The sequence below is a fragment of the Leuresthes tenuis genome, unplaced genomic scaffold, assembly GCF_036924035.1.
Source record: "Leuresthes tenuis unplaced genomic scaffold, fLeuTen1.0.hap1 SCAF_5, whole genome shotgun sequence".
Classification (NCBI taxonomy): Eukaryota; Metazoa; Chordata; class Actinopteri; order Atheriniformes; family Atherinopsidae; genus Leuresthes; species Leuresthes tenuis.
Window position 1 is genome coordinate 35588044 of NW_027325359.1, and position 20009 is coordinate 35608052.

The 20009-nt window shown below is 43.0% G+C and overlaps 1 protein-coding gene across 1 annotated transcript; it reads left to right on the plus strand.

Annotated features, from left to right (window-relative positions):
* The first annotated feature begins 686 nt into the window (after nucleotides 1-686).
* Nucleotides 687-14248, plus strand: LOC140307766 (cytochrome P450 2J6-like). Its single transcript, XM_072386765.1, has 11 exons — nucleotides 687-864; nucleotides 1496-1658; nucleotides 3303-3455; nucleotides 3533-3693; nucleotides 5618-5686; nucleotides 7833-7937; nucleotides 8060-8198; nucleotides 10977-11062; nucleotides 11488-11589; nucleotides 11658-11799; nucleotides 11882-14248. The coding sequence occupies exons 1-11, from the start codon at nucleotides 703-705 to the stop codon at nucleotides 12067-12069; spliced, it is 1470 nt and encodes a 489-aa protein (XP_072242866.1). The 5' UTR covers nucleotides 687-702; the 3' UTR covers nucleotides 12070-14248.
* The last annotated feature ends 5761 nt before the right edge of the window (nucleotides 14249-20009 follow it).

Genomic DNA, 20009 nt, shown 5'->3' on the forward strand with positions numbered 1-20009 from the left:
AAACCTCTGGCAGAACCAGGAAGAAACCTCTGACAGAACCAGAACCAGGAAGAAACCTCTGGCAGAACCAGGAAGAAACCTCTGGCAGAACCAGACTCAGGAAGAAACCTCTGGCAGAACCAGAACCAGGAAGAAACCTCTGGCAGAACCAGGAAGAAACCTCTGGCAGAACCAGAACCAGGAAGAAACCTCTGGCAGAACCAGAACCAGGAAGGGTGTCCATCCGCCTGGACCAGCTGGGGTTTGAGAAGACAGAAAAGAGGGAAAAGAGGGGGGAAAACACCATAACACCATTCAAAGGATACCTGCTGGAACAGGGAAACACAAGTTAATAACCACAATAATGTCACAGGGACATAAAATCATTTGAGAAATTAAACAGGGGGAAAAAGAGAGCAGAACTATGGGATGTTTCAGGCTCACCTGAGCCGTCCCTAACTATATATATATAACTCACCTGAGCTGAAATGTGCATCAGACCACGACTTACAACAGAGTCCCAGACGAACTGGTCTCTGCATCAACAGTCAGCTCAGCTCTGACCTAAATAACTCATCAAGTGTGGCCCAGTCTCTCTTTGCTGTCCTCGTATCGACTCGAGGAGCAAAGTACGGAGCCAGAAGAGGCTGGCGCCGAGCGGAGCTCCCCCTTCATAACAAGTCATTGAGCCGGTGTCCGCAGTGGAGCTCGGTCTGTCCCACCATGTTTATTTCAACCGTCCTGTTATGCGTCTGCTTCTGCTTCATCATCCTGCAACTGAAGTCCGGGAGGCCCAAGAACTTCCCGCCAGGACCCCCTATTCTGCCCATAGTGGGAACTCTTCTACACCTGAACCTCGAGAACCCCTTGAAGGATTTTGAGAGGGTAAGAAAAGTAGTGCAGATGCTTTTTAAATGCTTTGGGTTGCTATGATACCGATGGGATTATTGCTTCTTGTCTCATTGGTTAAATACACTCGTGACAGTTCCTGGAGTTGTTGTCTCGTCAAACTTTGAGACCATAATTGAAACCTGATGAATGTTAATGCAAGAAATCTGTGCTTCATACACTAAATATTGGAAAAATGAACTCTACATGATGCACAATAGGTTTCATCCAGTCAAAGCTGTAGGTCACATCCTGTGAACCGTTGGTTCATATGAGAATAATTATGTGGAGATACTTATGGTAAATGTTAGTGTGAGGGGAAAGCTTAAAAATAACTCACTGTTAGAAGCAATGTCCATCAAGCTTATTTAAGCCTGTTACTTCCTCTGAAACCAGGCATGATTTTGGATAGTCGGGGGCACTCCTACACGATCCTATCCTGCTTCAATGAAAATAGATTTCTTTTATCACAGCTTAATTTTTGCATCATCAACCCAGTTAAGAACATGTCTCATACAGAAAAGTTTGTGTTTAAAGTTCTTGCTTTAAAGAATAACAGCCAACTGAAGGTTTTGTACGTAAATTACAGCGTTTCAAACACTGACGTCTTGTCTTTGCTTCCCACCAGCTGAGGAGGTCTTATGGGAACGTCTACAGTCTGTTCATCGGTCGCAGACCAGCTGTGGTCCTCAACGGGCTGAAGGTCGTAAAGGAAGCTATCGTGAACAAGGCTACTGATTTCGCTGGAAGACCCCAAGACATGTTTCTCACTGAAGTCTCCCAGAGGAAAGGTAGAAGTGTCGTTAATGTGGATAAAATGCCACAGATTATGTTTAAATTTAACATCCATCCATCATCTTATCGCGGGGGCAGCAGCTTTAACAGAGAAACCCAGGCCTCCCTGTCCCACTTCCTCCAGCTCTTCCGGGGGGACCCCGAGGCGTTTCCAGGCCATAGTCTCTCCACCGTGTCCTGGGTCTTCCCGGGGTCTCCTCCCAGTGGGACGGGCCCTGAACACCTCCCCAGGGTGGCCTCCAGAGGGCATCCTAACCAGATGCCACCTCATCTGACTCCTCTCTGGAGGAGGAGCAGCGGTTCTACTCCCAGCCCCTCCCGAATTGACTGAGCTTCTCACCCTATCTCTAAGGGAGGCCCAGAAACCCATTTCGGCCGCTTGTATTCGCAATCTCGTTCTTTCGGTCTCTCCCCACAGCTCGTGACCATCGGTGAGGATGGGAACGTAGACTGACCAGTAAATAGAGAGCTTCGCCTTCTGGCTCAGCTCCTTCTTCACAGCGACGGGTCGGTGCAGAGCAACACTGCAGACGCCGCACCGATCCGCCGTCAATCTCCCGCTCCATTCGTCCCTCACTGTGAACAAGACCCCGAGATACTTGAACTCCTCCACTTGGGGAAGGATCTCATTCCCGACCCGGAGAGAGCACTCCACCCATTTCCGGCTGAGGACCATAGTCTCGGATTTGGAGGTTCTGATTCTCATCCCAGCCGCTTCACACTCGGCTGCGAACCGCTCCAGTGGGAGCTGAAGGTCACGGCCCGACGACGCTAACAGAACCACATCATCTGCAAAAAGCAGAGACCCGACTCTGAGGTCACCAAACCGGACCCCAAAGGGCAGCCCTGACGGAGTCCAAATCTCACCAGAAACACGTCCAACTTACTGCCGGCAATAGAGACCGAACAGCCCTGGGTCCGGCTCGCCATACTCCCAGAGCACCCCCCACAGGACTCCCAGAGGGACACGGTCAAACGCCTTCTCCAAATCCACAAAACACATGTGGAGCAGTTGGGCGAACTCCCATGGACCCTCCAGGACCCTGCTGAGGGTGTAGAGCTGGTCCACTGCTCCACCTGAACCCGAGATTCGATTATCTGACAGATCCTCAAAACAGCAAGAGAGTAAATTTAACATTGTGCATGATATAGATTGTTCACACATCATGAAAAGGACAAATCCTGACGATTATCTGACAAAAAAAACGGCTTCAGCTCAAACGTTGTCACACTGAAAGGCATCAGCTAAAAGGTTGTAAAACGGCACCGGGACAAAATGTCACGGGTGCAAAGTCTGGGCAATGATAGTCTTTGGTCTGGGTTTGACCCATGGATGTAATATAATCCATGGTTTGATACCTTTGACACCTTTTCATCAGAGGAATGACGCTGAAGACTGATCCTGAGGATGTCCTAAAATGTGCACCGTACACTGACGCCTGGCCTGGATCAGTGGCAGAAAACAGATGGCTGATGGAGGATTTAGCACATGTCAGAAGCTGCTAGAAATGTCTGTATATTAGCTCCTCTGCAGGTTAGGATGACACATCAGTAATTGTGTTTTTAACTGGGACAATATGCACCCGAACCCTCTGAAAAGTCTTGCTGTTAAACTCTCTGTGTTGTTCTACCTGTTGCAGGTGTGATTCTGGTGGATTATGGTCCGAGTTGGAAGGACCATCGTCGCTTTGCACTAATGACTCTGAGGAACTTTGGTCTGGGGAAGAGTTCAATGGAGGACAGAATTTACGAAGAGATTGAATATACCGTGAAAACGCTCGATGAGAGCATTGGTAAATAATCTGTGAATACAAAGAGATTTGTGCTGGAGTTTCTGACACGATCATTGGTGTTCATCATTCCTTTACAGGCACAACCCTGAGTCCTCAGGTTATGTTCCATAACGCTTCCTCCAACATCATCTGCAAGGTGTTGTTTGGGAAACGCTACGAGTACGAAGATGAGATGATCAAAGTGATTGTTCAGTGTTTCACTGAGATCTCTAAGATAACCAATGGGCCGTGGGCGATGGTGAGTTTCTACGTTTTAATTTACTCACATACCTGTCCTTGGTCAGTTGTCTGTGTAAGATGTCATTAATTATCATTATTTCTTTGATCTCGAATGACTTGTTTTCCATTAATCTGAACAGATTAATAGGTTCATGCCAGCCCCTGATGAGACAAATGTGCGCGATAGCGCGCATTCACTCATATGTTTTCCATTATTCTGAACAGATCAACCGGGCCTTATGTGTCTAAAGCAGGCAGATTTCACCAGAACAAGCCAGAATCTCATATTTAAGACTGGATTATGATCATAAATACATAATATATCATAAATGGCAACTACCAGCCTCTCTGCCTCTCTGTTTTTCTAGTTATCATTATTTCTTTGATCTCGAATGACTTCCTTTAACGTTCTCTGTTGCAGATAAGTTGTCGGCGCTTCTAACTGAACACACTTAACGTTTTACCACCTCCATCTCTTCTTATCTGGTCTATTCCTGGTCCTCCTAAAAGCTGCAGTCATCTCGTTTATCTTGTTTACATTCAGTATGAAGTGATTGCGCATTATTTTCATTCTACAATAAGCCGACATTTGACTTCTGTCTCTCATGTTCTTGATCTGTATGCTCCATCTTTTTCAGCTAATTCAGTGTTGAATCTGTCGTGTTTGTAGGTGAATCAGATCCTTCTAGATGAGGGATACATGATTTAACCCTTAGCATTTTCTTGTTTTTCATCTCTACATCGAACACATCTTCTTCCAAACATGACTGTCAGTTACCAGAGGGATTCAGGACGTAGATGCAGGGTAGTGTGGTTGCAAGAGGGTTTTATTTAAATAAACAAACACAAGACAGATCACAGACTGCAGGGCGATCTCCCGGCAGAGCAAAAGAAAAGGCTATAAAACTCCTAAGCGCTCTCCTCCGTATTTATGGTGGAGAAGGAGCGTAGCTATGAAAGTTACAAGACATAAAATCTCTCCAAACTGGGAGGAAAACAGAAATGCTATGAACACTTAAAGCAAAGACTCGCTCTCGAAATGAGGCGGAATAAAACAAAAGGCGCACTCTTTATAAAACAGAGGCTCTATGAAACTTTAGCGATAACTAAAAGCTCTCCTTTAACGGAGGCGACTAGGAATGGTTACAACGAAAAATCACTCCTTGAAAACGGAGGAAAAACAAAGCTATGAAACTTACCGTTACAATAAATAAACTAAGGCTATGGAACAAGAATGAATTACAAAACAAGATGCACTGCAGGAGAGTCGCTCGCTGCAGGCTCGAGGAATCTGTGGGTTCAAGACAAGACAAGAGGCTGGTAATGAAGCTCAAAAGGAGACAAAAAACTGGCACAAGACAAGGGAAAGGTAGACTATTTGAACACATGAGGGACCAAGGGGAACAGGTGGAAACACTTGGGAATCAGGGAAGGGGAAGTTACCTGAAACGAGAGGAGAAGGTCAGTGATTTTCAAAATAAAACAGGAAATGACGAGACAAGGAACAGAACATAAACCTTGACAATGACAATCGTTGGGAATGCTGTTTCCACGGTTCTCACTAAGCGTCTCCTTGATTTACACAAACTTTTCCGATGGTCAAACAACAATAGTGTGACGATAAACCAACTCTTTCTTTACCTTCTTTTTAAAAATAGCCTTTCAGTGTCCCCACTTTGTTACTGTGAAAAGACCACCAAACCCCTCCTTGGCTTGAGAGTTGTGTCCTTGTGTGTCCAGCTGACAGTTGGAAGAGGTGGTTGCAATGTGGACAAGAATATTTCCAGCAGGGGGCCCTGAGTCGCACTGATATTGGTTTGGTGTATCAGAGCCATTAGATTATACTGCATTGTTTAAAGGTTACACTGGTCTTCCACGGTATTTTTGTTCCAGTCTGTCATTTTTACATACTAATCATTAGAATGACTGCTTTGTCTTCACAGCTATATGACTCTCTCCCCATGATTCGCAACCTGCCACTGCCCTTCAACAAGGCCTTTAAGAACGTGAAGGTATTGTTAAAAGTAATTCAACGGATGTAATGATGCACTAATCTGTGGTTCTTGATGCATCTCTGCCTTTAGATTCAGATTTAGAACAATTCTGTACAAAGTAGTAAACTGATAAACTAAACTGATAAAGCTTTTGACCATAGATGAGGGTAGGAACGTAGATTGACCGGTAAATCGACGCCAACAGAACCACATCATCTGCAAAAAGCAGAGACCTGATTCTGAGGTCACCAAATCGGACCCCCTCAAAGCCCTGTGCCTAGAAATTCTGTCCATAAAGATTATGAGCAGAATCGGTGACAAAGGGCAGCCCTGACGGACTCCAACCCTCACCGGAAACACATCCAACTTACTGCCAGCAACGCGGACCAAACTCTGACACCGGTCATAGAGACCGAACAGCCCTGGGTCCGGCACGCCATACTCCCGAAGCACCCCCTACAGGACTCCCAGAGGGACACGGTCAAACGCCTTCTCCAAGTCCACAAAACACATGTAGACCAGTTGGGCGAACTGTACCCTCCAGGACCCTGCTGAGGGTGTAGAGCTGGTCCAATGTTCCACGGCCAGAACAAACCACACTGCACCTCCTGATTCGATGGATCATCCTCTTCAGTACCCCTGAATAGACCTTACCAGAGAGGCTGAGGAGTGTGATCCCACTGTAGCTGGAACACACCCTCCGGTCCCCCTTTTTAAAGGGGGGGACCACCACCCCAATCTGCCAGTCCAGAGGCACTGTCCCTGATGTCTACGTGAAGCTGTATAGGCGTGTCAACCAAGACAGCCCTACAATATCCAGAGCCTTGAGGAACCCCTGGGCCTTGCCACCAAGGAGCTTTTTGACCACCTCGGCAACCTCAGCCCCAGAAATGGGAGGCCCCATCTCCGAGCTCTCTGACTCTGCTTCCTCATCGGAAGGCGTATCAGTAGGATTGAGGAGGTCCTCGAAGTATTCCCCCCACCAACTCACAACGTCCCTAGTTGAGGTCAGCAGAGCCCCGTCCCCACCATACATAGGTGTTGACGGTGCGTTGGCCTGTCGGTACCCATCAGCTGCTTCCACAGTCCCACTGGCCAAAAAGGAAGCACCGAACATGGTCCATTCGGACTCAGTGTCCCCCACCTCAGGGGAAGAGTGGAAGAGAGTGGAAGAGAGTCCAACCCCTCTCAAGGGGACTGGTTCCAGAGCCCAAGCCGTGTATCGAGGTGAGTCCGACTATATCTAGCCGGAACCTCTCAGGATCCTTCCCCAACAGAGAGGTGACATTCCACGTCCCAAGAGCCAGCTTCAGTAGCCGAGGATCAGACCCCCCAGGGTCTTGCATTGCACCCGACCCCCTTGGCTCCTCCCACGGGTGGTGAGCCAGTCGGAAGGGGGACCCACGTCGAGTTTTTGGGCCGTGCCCAACCGATCCCCATGGGCACCGGGCAAGGTCCAAATTTATTTTTCATCAGGAGGGTCATTTGAGCTGTTCTTTGTCTGGTCCCTCATCTAGGATCTGTTTGCCTTGGGTGACCCTACCAGGGGCTTAAGGCTCCGGGCAACATGGCTCCCAGACTCATTGGGGCATGCAAACTCCCCCACGATAAGGTGACAGCTCGTGGGGGAGTGACGCCTCATGAATGTAACTATGACTCCTAACTAAAGACTAGAAAAATACAAACAGATTAAATCCTGAAACCAATGACTCAAGAACAAAAAAACCCCAGAAACAATGAACCCAGAAAATGAAAAATAAAGACCATTAAGCCCTAACAGCCACATATTTATATGGTTTTCTTTTATATCAGATTAAGTCGTTTGGGTCAACATGATCCATCAGGGTTGATTAAACTTATTCAGTAGGACTGCGTCTCTTTAGTTTTTGTATTTTTTGTATATATTTTACAGCTCAGTCTTGTGTGTTTCATTCATTAAACAAGACTGACATGAGTAACATAACGTAAAATGCTTTTTCATACGAAGGTTTCATTCATTTCAGTGAAGACTGACCCGAACAAGGTGGACACAACAGAATTACTGCTAAAAGAAAACCTTTTAAATGGCTCTTATGTTGATTAAATTCGACACTTTTGAGTAAACATGTTGTATTCATCGTTTTTCAGTGGAATAAAGTCTAATTTATGTATTTTTTTTTGTTAGATTTGCCAGAATCTTATCATTCCTTTGATAAAAGAGCACAAAAAGACCAGAATCGCCGGAGAGCCTCGAGACTTTGTTGACAGCTATTTGGATGAACTGGATAAGGTGTGTGAGTCAACTCACTTTGACTTTTTAAATAAGGTTAACTGGGAGCTTTCCATGTCCTAAAATGATTCTTTATTACTGTTAGTTCTTTTTATTTTACAATAATCAGTGTTTCCTTTCAGAGGGCCGATGATGGCTCCTCATTTTCAGAGGAACAGATGATTATGTTCATCCTGGATCTTCACTTTGCTGGGACTGACACCACCTCCAACACCCTGCTCACTGGCTTTCTCTACCTGATTAACCACCAACACATACAAGGTATCTCTGCCTGTTTAAGTAGGAATTATTACGTTTTAGCATTAGCTCTATGGTTCTGTTATGTTCCCTAACAAAGTCCAGGAAATATAACGTGTAAGAAGTAACCTGGCAGGAATAAAACAGAACATCTGCTCTGAAGACCACATGTTTAAAAAAGGAGGGCAACAAAAGGCTGGAAAATTAAAGAGAAAGCAAATAGTTTGTCCCTCTTGGGCTACAGTAGAAAGATGGCAGCTCAACACGATGGGCTGTAAGAAGGAGTGTCTGTGGATAGAAAAGTCTCATTTAATTCTAATTTGATGTGATTTTACACTAAATTCCCCAAAATACTACACACTGGAACTTTAATGTACAATAACGTACGTATTTAACCCTTTGTGTGTCTTCACATGTCATTTCTTAAAGGGGAGCTCCGGTATTTTTAAACCTGGACCTTATTTCTGGCATGAAATACGTTCATCTACTCACCGAGAACAGTTTGGTGAAAGTCGGCGTCCTTCTGAAGATATTTAGATAACTGGAGATCCATATAACGGAGTGAACGGGGCTTAGAGGATGCAGCCTCTAAATAAGGCATTATCTGTCTTTATTTCACCAACACTTTAAGAAGAATGAATGAATGAACGTGTGCTATAGCTCTGTTAGCTCATAGCTGCTGTTAGCTCATAGCTCTGTTAGCTCATAGCTGCTGTTATGTGGCTACTTGCAGCTATAGGAGAGCTAACGGAGGGATTTCTACACAGGCACTCTACTGGGCCCACTTCACTGTTTGGTGGTCTTCTCTGTCATCATGACATCACCAGCTTAGAATATAACCAAATTCAGTTAAATCATATCATTAAAAAGATAGAATGCCATCTATTTAAGGCTGTTCATACTGAAGAGAGATTGATGATGATGATAATCCAATCACTTATACTCTCAGATCATAAGCCCCATAAAGGAGACTACATTATTGTGTCATTATTTTACAGTAAGCATAGTCGTGTTTAGGAACAAAATAGCGTGAATAATCAGCATCTCAGAGTCTTGCTCCAACAACATTAGCTCATGCAACACAGCTGTACTTCAGAGTATCTGCGACATCTCATCAGTGATGTGGTAATTATTTAACCCAGGGGTCGGGAACCTATGGCTCCTCTTTTGATGATTGCATCTGGCTCGCAGATAAAACTAAATATTCTCACTTGTTTTAATCCATCCATCGATTTTTCATGTCCTGTTCAGGGCTGCAGGAGCAATTGTCCATTATTTTAATTGGATGATACTGGACTACGTTGGCAGCGTAAAACAGGTAAACGCACCCTTTTGAATCAGTCTGCTCTGTCATTAGCTCAAAGCTAACCCTTCCACGAAGCAGATGGCGAAAAGAAAAAAAGAGTATCGTACATTTCAGGCCGAATGGACTGAAGAATTCGCCTTTGTGGAGAGAGCAAATTCTGCGGTGTGTCTAATTTGCAAAGACAAAATTACATCGATGAAACGGTCGAATGTAAAGCGGCACTTCGACACGCGCCATGCTACCTTTGCATCAAAATACCCGGCAGGAGACAGCAGAAAGAAAGCGTGCCAAGAGCTACTGAGCTGGGTACAAGCTAGAGCTACTGAGCAGGGTACAAGCCAGAGCTACTGAGCAGGGTACAAGCCAGAGCTACTGAGCAGGGTACAAGCTAGAGCTACTGAGCAGGGTACAAGCCAGAGCTACTGAGCAGGGTACAAGCTAGAGCTACTGAGCAGGGTACAAGCTAGAGCTACTGAGCAGGGTACAAGCTAGAGCTACTGAGCAGGGTACAAGCTAGAGCTACTGAGCAGGGTACAAGCTAGAGCTACTGAGCAGGGTACAAGCCAGAGCTACTGAGCAGGGTACAAGCCAGAGCTACTGAGCAGGGTACAAGCTAGAGCTACTGAGCAGGGTACAAGCCAGAGCTACTGAGCAGGGTACAAGCTAGAGCTACTGAGCAGGGTACAAGCTAGAGCTACTGAGCAGGGTACAAGCTAGAGCTACTGAGCAGGTTACAAGCTAGAGCTACTGAGCAGGGTACAAGCTAGAGCTACTGAGCAGGGTACAAGCTAGAGCTACTGAGCAGGGTACAAGTTAGAGCTACTGAGCAGGGTACAAGCTAGAGCTACTGAGCAGGGTACAAGCTAGAGCTACTGAGCAGGGTACAAGCTAGAGCTACTGAGCAGGGTACAAGCTAGAGCTACTGAGCAGGGTACAAGCAGCCAGCAGCAACCCGGCAAGGTGACTATAATTCTGCTAGCTTTGCTGGATCTTTAGCAATAGTGAGGAACGGAAAACCATTCACAGATGGCGAGTATGCTAATAAATAATATGCTAATATAATATGCTAATATATGCTAATATAATATGCTAATAAATTCCGAGGCTTATTATACTGACATTTAGTTGAATTCACTTTTAAAATATATTATATGGCTCTCATTGAAATAAATTTCCAATTTTTTTGCTTTCATGGCTCTCTTAGTCAAAAAGGTTCCCGGCCCCTGATTTAGCCACTCATGGACTTTCAGTCATGTTTCAAAAGTGGAGCATTTAGATCCGTCATTAAAATGATTACAGAAGGCCATTAATGTGCAACCAGCCCTGCATGCGCTGTCCTCTGGCTCTAAATGATTCACAGAAATGTTAATACCTGGTTTACTGTACTTCTGGTTAGCGTTAGCACGTTCACACGTAACTAGCCTCTCTACAAGTCTTAAATCTATGTCAAAATGTGAAGAGCAGCACGCACTCTACTTGTTGTTTTGCTTCCTCAGAACGGTGTCAGCAGGAGATGGACCGAGTCTTGGAGGGTAAAGTTCGAGCCAGTTTTGAGGACAGACACAACATGCCTTATATGCAGGTATATAATCTATAACCTGTTACAGCAGGTAACAAAGGTTAGAAACAGAGTAAAATGTTTATTTTATGCTTTCCTTAAAGCTCCTCCAACTAAAGGCCACGGATAATCAAGTAAAAACTGCTCAGATTTGGACATTTATACGTTTTCTCACAGATTTAAGCAATCCTGATGTCTTCTTGGGTGGATTAAAAATGTATTAAACTGCTTTACTATAATCTGGTCTCAGTTGTTTGAACTAATTGTACATTAGCAGGAATAACACGGCTCATGAAGCTGATCCGAACCGAATAAATCAACTTAGATTACCTCCATGCGATGGTGTGATTTGCACCTTTAAGTTGTTTAACTGAGATAGTTTGAGGCCAGCTATCCTGCATTGTTGTACATCTACTTCCAGTCAGATGAAGCTTTCTCTCTTCATCCAGGCTGTGATCCATGAGGTGCAGAGGGTTGCCAACACGGTTCCTCTCAGTGTCTTTCACTGCACCACTAAAGACACGGAGCTCATGGGATATTCCCTTCCTAAGGTGAGAGGCAGCTGGTTAAACTGGTTCTGGTGTGAGGAACATTCTCTCTGATCTTCTGATGTGTTCAGGGCACCATGATCATCCAGAACCTGGCCTCAGTGCTGAAGGAGGAGGGACAGTGGAAGTTCCCCCATGAATTCAACCCTGAAAACTTCCTGAATGAGCGGGGAGAGTTCATAAAACCAGAGGCCTTCATGCCTTTCTCTGCAGGTGCATAAATAACGTCCCACTCGAGCTGCCGCGTACAGAAAGGATGAGTCGTATCAAGCTGGACTCTTGTTGTGTGTCTCAGGTCCTCGGATGTGTCTGGGAGAGGGCCTGGCTCGCATGGAGCTTTTCCTCATCATGGTGACTCTGCTGAGGAGGTTTAAGTTCACCTGGCCTGAGGATGCTGGAGAACCGGACTTCACTCCAGTCTTTGGGGTCACTCTGACTCCGAAACCTTATCGCATGAAGGTCCAGCTGAGGGCCGAGCAGTGAGGCTGTGCAGAAACATGAAGGTCCAGCTGAGGGCCGAGCAGTGAGGCTGTGCAGAAACATGAAGGTCCAGCTGAGGGCCGAGCAGTGAGGCTGTGCAGAAACAGAAAGTTTCAAGTTACAAAAACAAAATAATTCAGTCACTACAATCAATGACTTTTTGTGCTAATCTTAATATCAGTTAAAAACAGATAAACTGTAGTGAAATCACATAAAATGGACATTTAAGTCCAAATTAACATATTTAATAATCACTGGTGCCTGAAATCATTACTCTGATTAGTTACAACTTTACTTCAATGACCTTAAAAAGTCTGAGAACAGGAAGTTGAGACAAATATCTTTTTAAGAAAATAATGTCTTTAAGTTAAGCTTCAAAGTCTTGCAAATAATGCACAGTTTTAAAATCAACTAGCCAAAAATATGCATCGAATATTCAGTAAATGCTTCTGCTGGGAGTCTGTAGAAAGCACACAGCAGTGCTGTAAAAGCGTGACAGTAACGTGCACGTCTGTCTCTGCATGTTTGCAGGTCTGCAGGCATAAAGAATGTCTTTAAGGTAAATGTTTAAATTGGCAGCGAGGGAGAGTTGGCAGCTTATTTTCTAAAAGCATATCGTATTGTAAGTAGAGATGTTGGAAGCCTTTTTGGCCACAAGCACCTTAGCTAACGTTTTGCTGGTGTTGTTGCAGCTGTGAGTGAGTTTAAGAATCTGTACGTCATTGAAATGTAATGTGATGTAATGCATGAAGATGGGGCATATTTTCTTTATTTTCTCCTTGTCCTGTCTAGCATTATGGCAGCAGAATTGTAATCTGAACACCTTTGAACAGATTTGGTTTGCAAAAGGAAGTTTTATAAATGTAAAGCTCCCCTTGATGGCCATTTATTTATTTTTGTTTATAATATTTAACATGTAATAGAGCCGAATCGGACCGGGGGACAAGGAAAGAAGAAGAGGAAACGGAACAAAAATAGAAAGAAAAACCAGCTGCTACACCTGTAAAAACAAAACAGAAGACAATCCACGGCCTCTGAAGGGAATCCAGCCTCCAGGAGCACCTGAGAGCAGACAATCAGAGAAAAAACAAACACACAAACAAACAAAAACAAGCACACAAACAAACAAAAACAAGCACACAAACAGAAACAAGGACACAAACAAACAAAAACAAACACACAAACAAACAAAAACAAGCACACAAACAAAAACAAGGAACCAAACAAACAAAAACAAAAACACAAACAAAACAAGCACACAAACAAACAAAAACAAGGACACAAACAGAAACAAGGACAAAAACAAACAAAAACAAACACACAAACAAACAAAAGCAAACACACAAACAAAACAAGCACACAAAGAAAACAAAAACAAGGACACAAACAAAAACAAGCACACAAACAAACAAAAACAAGCACACAAACAAACAAAAACAAGGACACAAACAAAACAAGCACACAAACAAACAAACAAACAAACACAAAAACAAACACACAAACAGACAAAACAAGAACACAAACAAACAAACGTACAAAAACAAGCACACAAACAAACAAACAAACACACAAACAAACCAAAACAAGCACACAAACAAACAAAAACAAACACACAAACAGACAAAAACAAGGACACAAACAGAAACAAGGACAAAAACAAACAAAAACAAACACACAAACAAACAAAAGCAAACACACAAACAAAACAAGCACACAAAGAAAACAAAAACAAGGACACAAACAAAAACAAGCACACAAACAAACAAAAACAAGCACACAAACAAACAAAAACAAGGACACAAACAAAACAAGCACACAAACAAACAAACAAACAAACACAAAAACAAACACACAAACAGACAAAACAAGAACACAAACAAACAAACGTACAAAAACAAGCACACAAACAAACAAACAAACACACAAACAAACCAAAACAAGCACACAAACAAACAAAAACAAACACACAAACAGACAAAAACAAGGACACAAACAAACAAACGTACAAAAACAAGCACACAAACAAACACACAAACAAACCAAAACAAACACACAAACAAAACAAGCACACAAACAAACAAAAACAAGGACACAAACAAAAACAAGCACACAAACAAACAAAAACAAACACACAGACAAAAACAAGCACACAAACAAACAAAAACAAGCACACAAACAAACACACAAACAAACAAACATACAAAAAGAAGCACAAACAAATAAAAACAAACACACAGACAAACAAAAACAAACACAAGTAACACCAATCGCATACAACACAACTTTGGATATAAATGAGCTGAAACCACAGGATAACATCAACTGCTTAGCTAGCATGCTACTGGGCTAATGAATGTAATACCCGGCAGAGAGGGCCCCAGGCCCCAGGCTACCAGCACAGAACCCAGGAAGCCCGGGTCCTGGGGCATAATATTAATATCTAATATTTTTGTGTTGCTTTGTGCCAAATGTTTTTAATAGATTTCTTTTATTTTGCTTTGCCAGTAGTGAATTAGAGCGTTTGAAGGCAGCACTCGACACTTTGTAGATCACTGAACTGGAGCATGTTCACTACAGTGTGCTGTTTTATCTGTTCAAGCTGCAGTTATGAATTAAAGGTTAGTCTGAGAACATTTGTGTTGAGTTGATTTAACAAACAACTAAACTCCATCAAAGCTTCAGGACCTTTTGCTCCCATATGATCCCCACAGAGCAGTTCACTCCCTAAATGCAGGTTTGGAGTAAAATGGGAGGCAGAACATTTGTTTATTAGGCTCCAGGGTGGAGTTAAGAAAAGAAATCTAGTTGAAGTGGAGGTATTTTCTGTCCACTGTCTTTGTTCCCTGTTCTCTCTTCTTTGGTCGCCACCCAAGAGGCCACATTGCCTTGTTGTTTGGCTGAGAAAATTGCTGAGTAATGTAGGTCAAGAGTAGCTCCAGCTTCAGCCGATGGAAGTAAACTCTGTGGGACAAACACTTCTCTGTTACACGGTTGTACCCCGAAGATGAAGCTAATCTTCTTAAAGAAATAGTAAAATGTCTCCTTGTCAGCATTTGATAAGTTTTCTATCTTTGTGGGATTTGAAATCACTGCATTTTGTTTTTATTTTCATTTTAAAGTTACCAAAGCTCTGTCTGGTCTTTGTGGGTTTAGGGGTTTGTATTTTCTTGGACCAGACTCTTGGTTTTTACAAAAATGCATCATCAGGCAAAATGTTCAATTAACAATTCCACAGACGTCCACCGGGAGGCGATGTCGAGTTATACACAGATTGCAGGGAGGTTGAATGGGACACACACACACAGGCAGCAAGTCCAATACAAGTAACATTTAGGGACAGTGAAGATTATAGGAATCCTGAATCTGGTTTTGGTCCCTGAAGGCAACATGTCCCCAATTAGCTGGTTTATGAACTGGTTAAAGTCCCCAATTTGCACAAATGTAAACTCTCTCTCTCACACACACACTGACAGCGGATATAAAGCAATCCTTGGCTGGTTTAAAAGGCTTTGCAAAGACTCCTTTTTCTTGTGGATGCTTGAAGTTTTGTGCCTTGACTCCTTGATTCATAGCAGGAGTTGGTCTGTGGTTCTGGTAAGATCCAACAAATCATTTCATGTTAATTTAGAGGCTTTTATTTGTAAAAAAAATACATTTGTAAAGTAATCTTTATGGCCTTTGTACTTTGTAAACAAAGTAAACGCAGGTAACAGAAAACATTGTGAAATATGATGAAAGTTGGGTGAAAGCATCAATGAAATTAGAAACATTTTGATGCATCTTTGGTCCTTTCAGCATCCATTTAAAATTAATAAATATCCTTCTTCTGCAGTAAAAAACACTTAAACTGTGTCACATAAACAGAAGAAAGTTCTTCTGAGACAGCATTGATGCCAGAGTCAGCAGGTCAAGATCAGCTGGCAGATATTCGATGTCTTCCTGCATGCTTTATCAGGAAAAGGATAGATTTTAAACAACAGAAGAAGGTTTGAATGAGCTGCAGTGTGAGTAGAATATGCATTTAGGCATGATAACGTCCCACGTTTCTTTACCTCCTACTTTCACGTTGTTTTTGTTTAAATTACTTCACAGAATATGTCTCATTTGTCATTATGCGACATGTATTGTGTTAAATAAATCTGGAATTTGAACTTTTTAATGCTTTTTTATGCCTAAATGACCAGCTACAGTAGCATGAATCATGCTGTTTGTCTCTGTTTATCCTTATTATTTGCATTATTATTGCATAAGTCTGTTTAATCATATTTAAGAAAATATCAGAGACGGTTCAGGCAGAAACTGTAGTCGGGAAACTTTTTGTCATGAGAATGGAGTAAATCAGAAACCTAAATAAAAGGGCAGAAACTACAATACTTTACATTTCAGTCAGGTATCCATAGCCATGAAAAACATCTATCTGATCTGTTCCATGATAAAAGCCACAAAATACTAAATAAATGCTTTAAAAATCAAGAAATCGAGACTCAAGAAGCTTGTGAGATGCTTGAAAGTCAACTGGACGTCTGGGAAGGCTAAAGATAGCCTTGGTCAGAGTTTTAAAGCCAGTAATCACCTGTTTTTCATTAAATCAGTGAGTAGAACATCCAGAAGCTGGTGAAGAGGAACAGAATCATTGTAAACACTGAGTTGTTGGGTTTAACTGCAGTTTGGCTGCTAAATTAAGCTTCATATTGCATTTGGAGTGGAAATGTTTCCAGTTTTCATCGTATAAAGACTGAGTGTCAGCATCTTCTTCTTCTCTGTGATGTAATACAGGCTGTGTGTGGTTAAGTTTAGGCACAATTCCTCTGGTTCAGACCCTGTAATCACAACTTATTTTGCTGTGAAAATGTATTAATTACCAACACAGTGTCAACATCCTCAACCTTTTGCATAAGGGAGCTGTTGCCAAACAATTTGATGTCATTTAATATTCTGACGTCTGGCAAGAAAGGAATTCAAAGGTGGCCAAATCATGTTCTCCTCAACCTCTTCTGTATTATTAGCATCTTACTGGTATCTAAACTCCTGTATACTGAAGCAGACAATCTGTGCTCTGCCACCATCTGGTGGTCATTAAAGTGAAAAAGGTAAAAGTAACATAAAGGCAGCTCTTCTGACTGAGTTTATAAGTAAAACTCTGGATGATTTCAGATTTTAAGGCCTGAAATGAGTGGATAGAGGAGTGTTTAACACCACTGAAGCAAATGATCCATAAAATCACACTGAGTAACAATCAGGGATAAACAGAAGTGCACACAGAGGACATTTTTCTTCTTCACGTGTTCTTCAAAGCCTGGTGTGGATGAAATGTCAGTGTCTTTGAAATGGTGCACGATGGTGTGGTTTTACCCTCACAGCAGAGGGTTCCTGGTTCGAATCCTGGTTCTGTTCACAGGGTTTGGATGAATTTAGCATTTAAGAGACTTTGTTATCCGTTCTCACTGTCATCCAGCTGTTTATCTGTCATCCAGCTGTTTCACTGTCATCCAGCTGTTTATCTGCCATCCAGCTGTTTATGTGTCATCCAGCTGTTTCACTGTCATCCAGCTGTTTCACTGTCATCCAGCTGTTTATCTGCCATCCAGCTGTTTATGTGTCATCCAGCTGTTTCACTGTCATCCAGCTGTTTCACTGTCATCCAGCTGTTTATCTGTCATCCAGCTGTTTATGTGTCATCCAGCTGTTTCACTGTCATCCAGCTGTTTCACTGTCATCCAGCTGTTTCACTGTCATCCAGCTGTTTCACTGTCATCCAGCTGTTTGTCATTAATCCAGCTGTTTCACTGTCGTCCAGCTGTTTATCTGTCATCCAGCTGTTTATCTGTCATCCAGCTGTTTAATTGTCATCCAGTTCTTTATCGGTCATCCAGCTGTTTCGCTGTCATCCAGTTTTTTCACTGTCATCCAGCTGTTTCACTGTCATCCAGCTGTTTATCTGCCATCCAGCTGTTTATGTGTCATCCAGCTGTTTCACTGTCATCCAGCTGTTTCACTGTCATCCAGCTGTTTATCTGTCATCCAGCTGTTTATGTGTCATCCAGCTGTTTCACTGTCATCCAGCTGTTTCACTGTCATCCAGCTGTTTCACTGTCATCCAGCTGTTTGTCATTAATCCAGCTGTTTCACTGTCGTCCAGCTGTTTATCTGTCATCCAGCTGTTTATCTGTCATCCAGCTGTTTAATTGTCATCCAGTTCTTTATCGGTCATCCAGCTGTTTCGCTGTCATCCAGTTTTTTTCACTGTCATCCAGCTGTTTATCTGTCATCCAGCTGTTTCACTGTCATCCAGTTTTTTATCGGTCATCCAGCTGTTTCGCTGTCATCCAGCTGTTTGTCATTAATCCAGTTGTTTATCTGTCATCCAGCTGTTTATCTGCCATCCAGCTGTTTATCTGTCATCCAGCTGTTTATCTGTCAACCAGCTGTTTATCTGTCATCCAGCTGTTTATCTGTCATCCAGCTGTTTAACTGTCATCCAGCTGTTTATCTGTTGTCCAGCTGTTTATCTGTTATCCAGCTGTTTGTGTCGTCCAGCTGTTTCACTGTTATCCAGCTGTTTATCTGTCATCCAGCTGTTTCACTGTTATCCAGCTGTTTATCTGTCATCCAGCTGTTTATCTGTTGTCCAGCTGTTTATCTGTCGTCCAGCTGTTTCACTGTAATCCAGCTGTTTCGCTGTCATCCAGTTGTTTGTGTCATCCAGCTGTTTCACTGTCATCCAGCTGTTTCGCTGTCATCCAGCTATTTATCTGTCATCCAGCTGTTTCGCTCTCATCCAGCTGTTTCACTGTCATCCAGCTGTTTCGCTGTCATCCAGCTGTTTCACTGTAATCCAGCTGTTTCGCTGTCATCCAGTTGTTTGTGTCATCCAGCTGTTTCACTGTCATCCAGCTGTTTCGCTGTCATCCAGCTATTTATCTGTCATCCAGCTGTTTCGCTCTCATCCAGCTGTTTCACTGTCATCCAGCTGTTTCGCTGTCATCCAGCTGTTTATCTGTCATCCAGCTGTTTCACTGTCATCCAGTTGTTTCGCTGTCATCCAGCTGTTTCACTGTCATCCAGCTGTTTGTCATTAATCCAGCTGTTTCACTGTCATCCAGCTGTTTGTCATTAATCCAGCTGTTTATCTGTTGTCCAGCTGTTTATGTGTTATCCAGTTGTTTCAATGTCGTCCAGCTGTTTGTCATTAATCCAGCTGTTTCACTGTCATCCACTTCTTTATCGGTCATCCAGCTGTTTCACTGTCGTCCAGCTGTTTATGTATCATCCAGTTGTTTCGCTGTCATCCAGCTGTTTATGTATCATCCAGTTGTTTCGCTGTCATCCAGCTGTTTCACTGTCGTCCAGCTGTTTGTCATTAATCCAGCTGTTTCATTGTCATCCAGCTGTTTCGCTGTCATCCAGCTGTTTCACTGTCATCCAGCTGTTTCACTGTCATCCAGCTGTTTGTCATTAATCCAGCTGTTTCACTGTCGTCCAGCTGTTTATATGTCATACAGCTGTTTATCTGTTGTCCAGCTGTTTATGTATCATCCAGTTGTTTCGCTGTCATCCAGCTGTTTCACTGTCGTCCAGCTGTTTGTCATTAATCCAGCTGTTTCATTGTCATCCAGCTGTTTCGCTGTCATCCAGCTGTTTCACTGTCGTCCAGTTTTTTCACTGTCATCCAGCTGTTTCGCTGTCATCCAGTTTTTTCACTGTCATCCAGCTGTTTATCGGTCATCCAGCTGTTTCGCTGTCATCCAGTTTTTTCACTGTCATCCAGATGTTTATGTGTCATGCAGCTGTTTATCTTTCCTCCATGAGATTTGGCTACATTCAGGTCACTTTCACATTAATCTTGTGTCACTAATGTTGTTGAGAGAAATTAACTCGTTCATTTTGACGTCTCTAAGCAAATAAAAGTAAATAAAGTAAATGCTCAAACCAGTCTTTATCCT

What these genes read in the sequence shown, in the direction of transcription:
- LOC140307766 (XM_072386765.1), top strand. Translation starts at nt 703, where the DNA reads ATGTTTATTTCAACCGTCCTGTTATGCGTCTGCTTCTGCTTCATCATC. An exon ending in CCAATGGGCCGTGGGCGATG is followed by an intron (nt 3,694 to 5,617) that starts GTGAGTTTCTAC and finishes TTGTCTTCACAG; the next exon opens with CTATATGACTCTCTCCCCAT. An exon ending in TAACCACCAACACATACAAG is followed by an intron (nt 8,199 to 10,976) that starts GTATCTCTGCCT and finishes TTGCTTCCTCAG; the next exon opens with AACGGTGTCAGCAGGAGATG.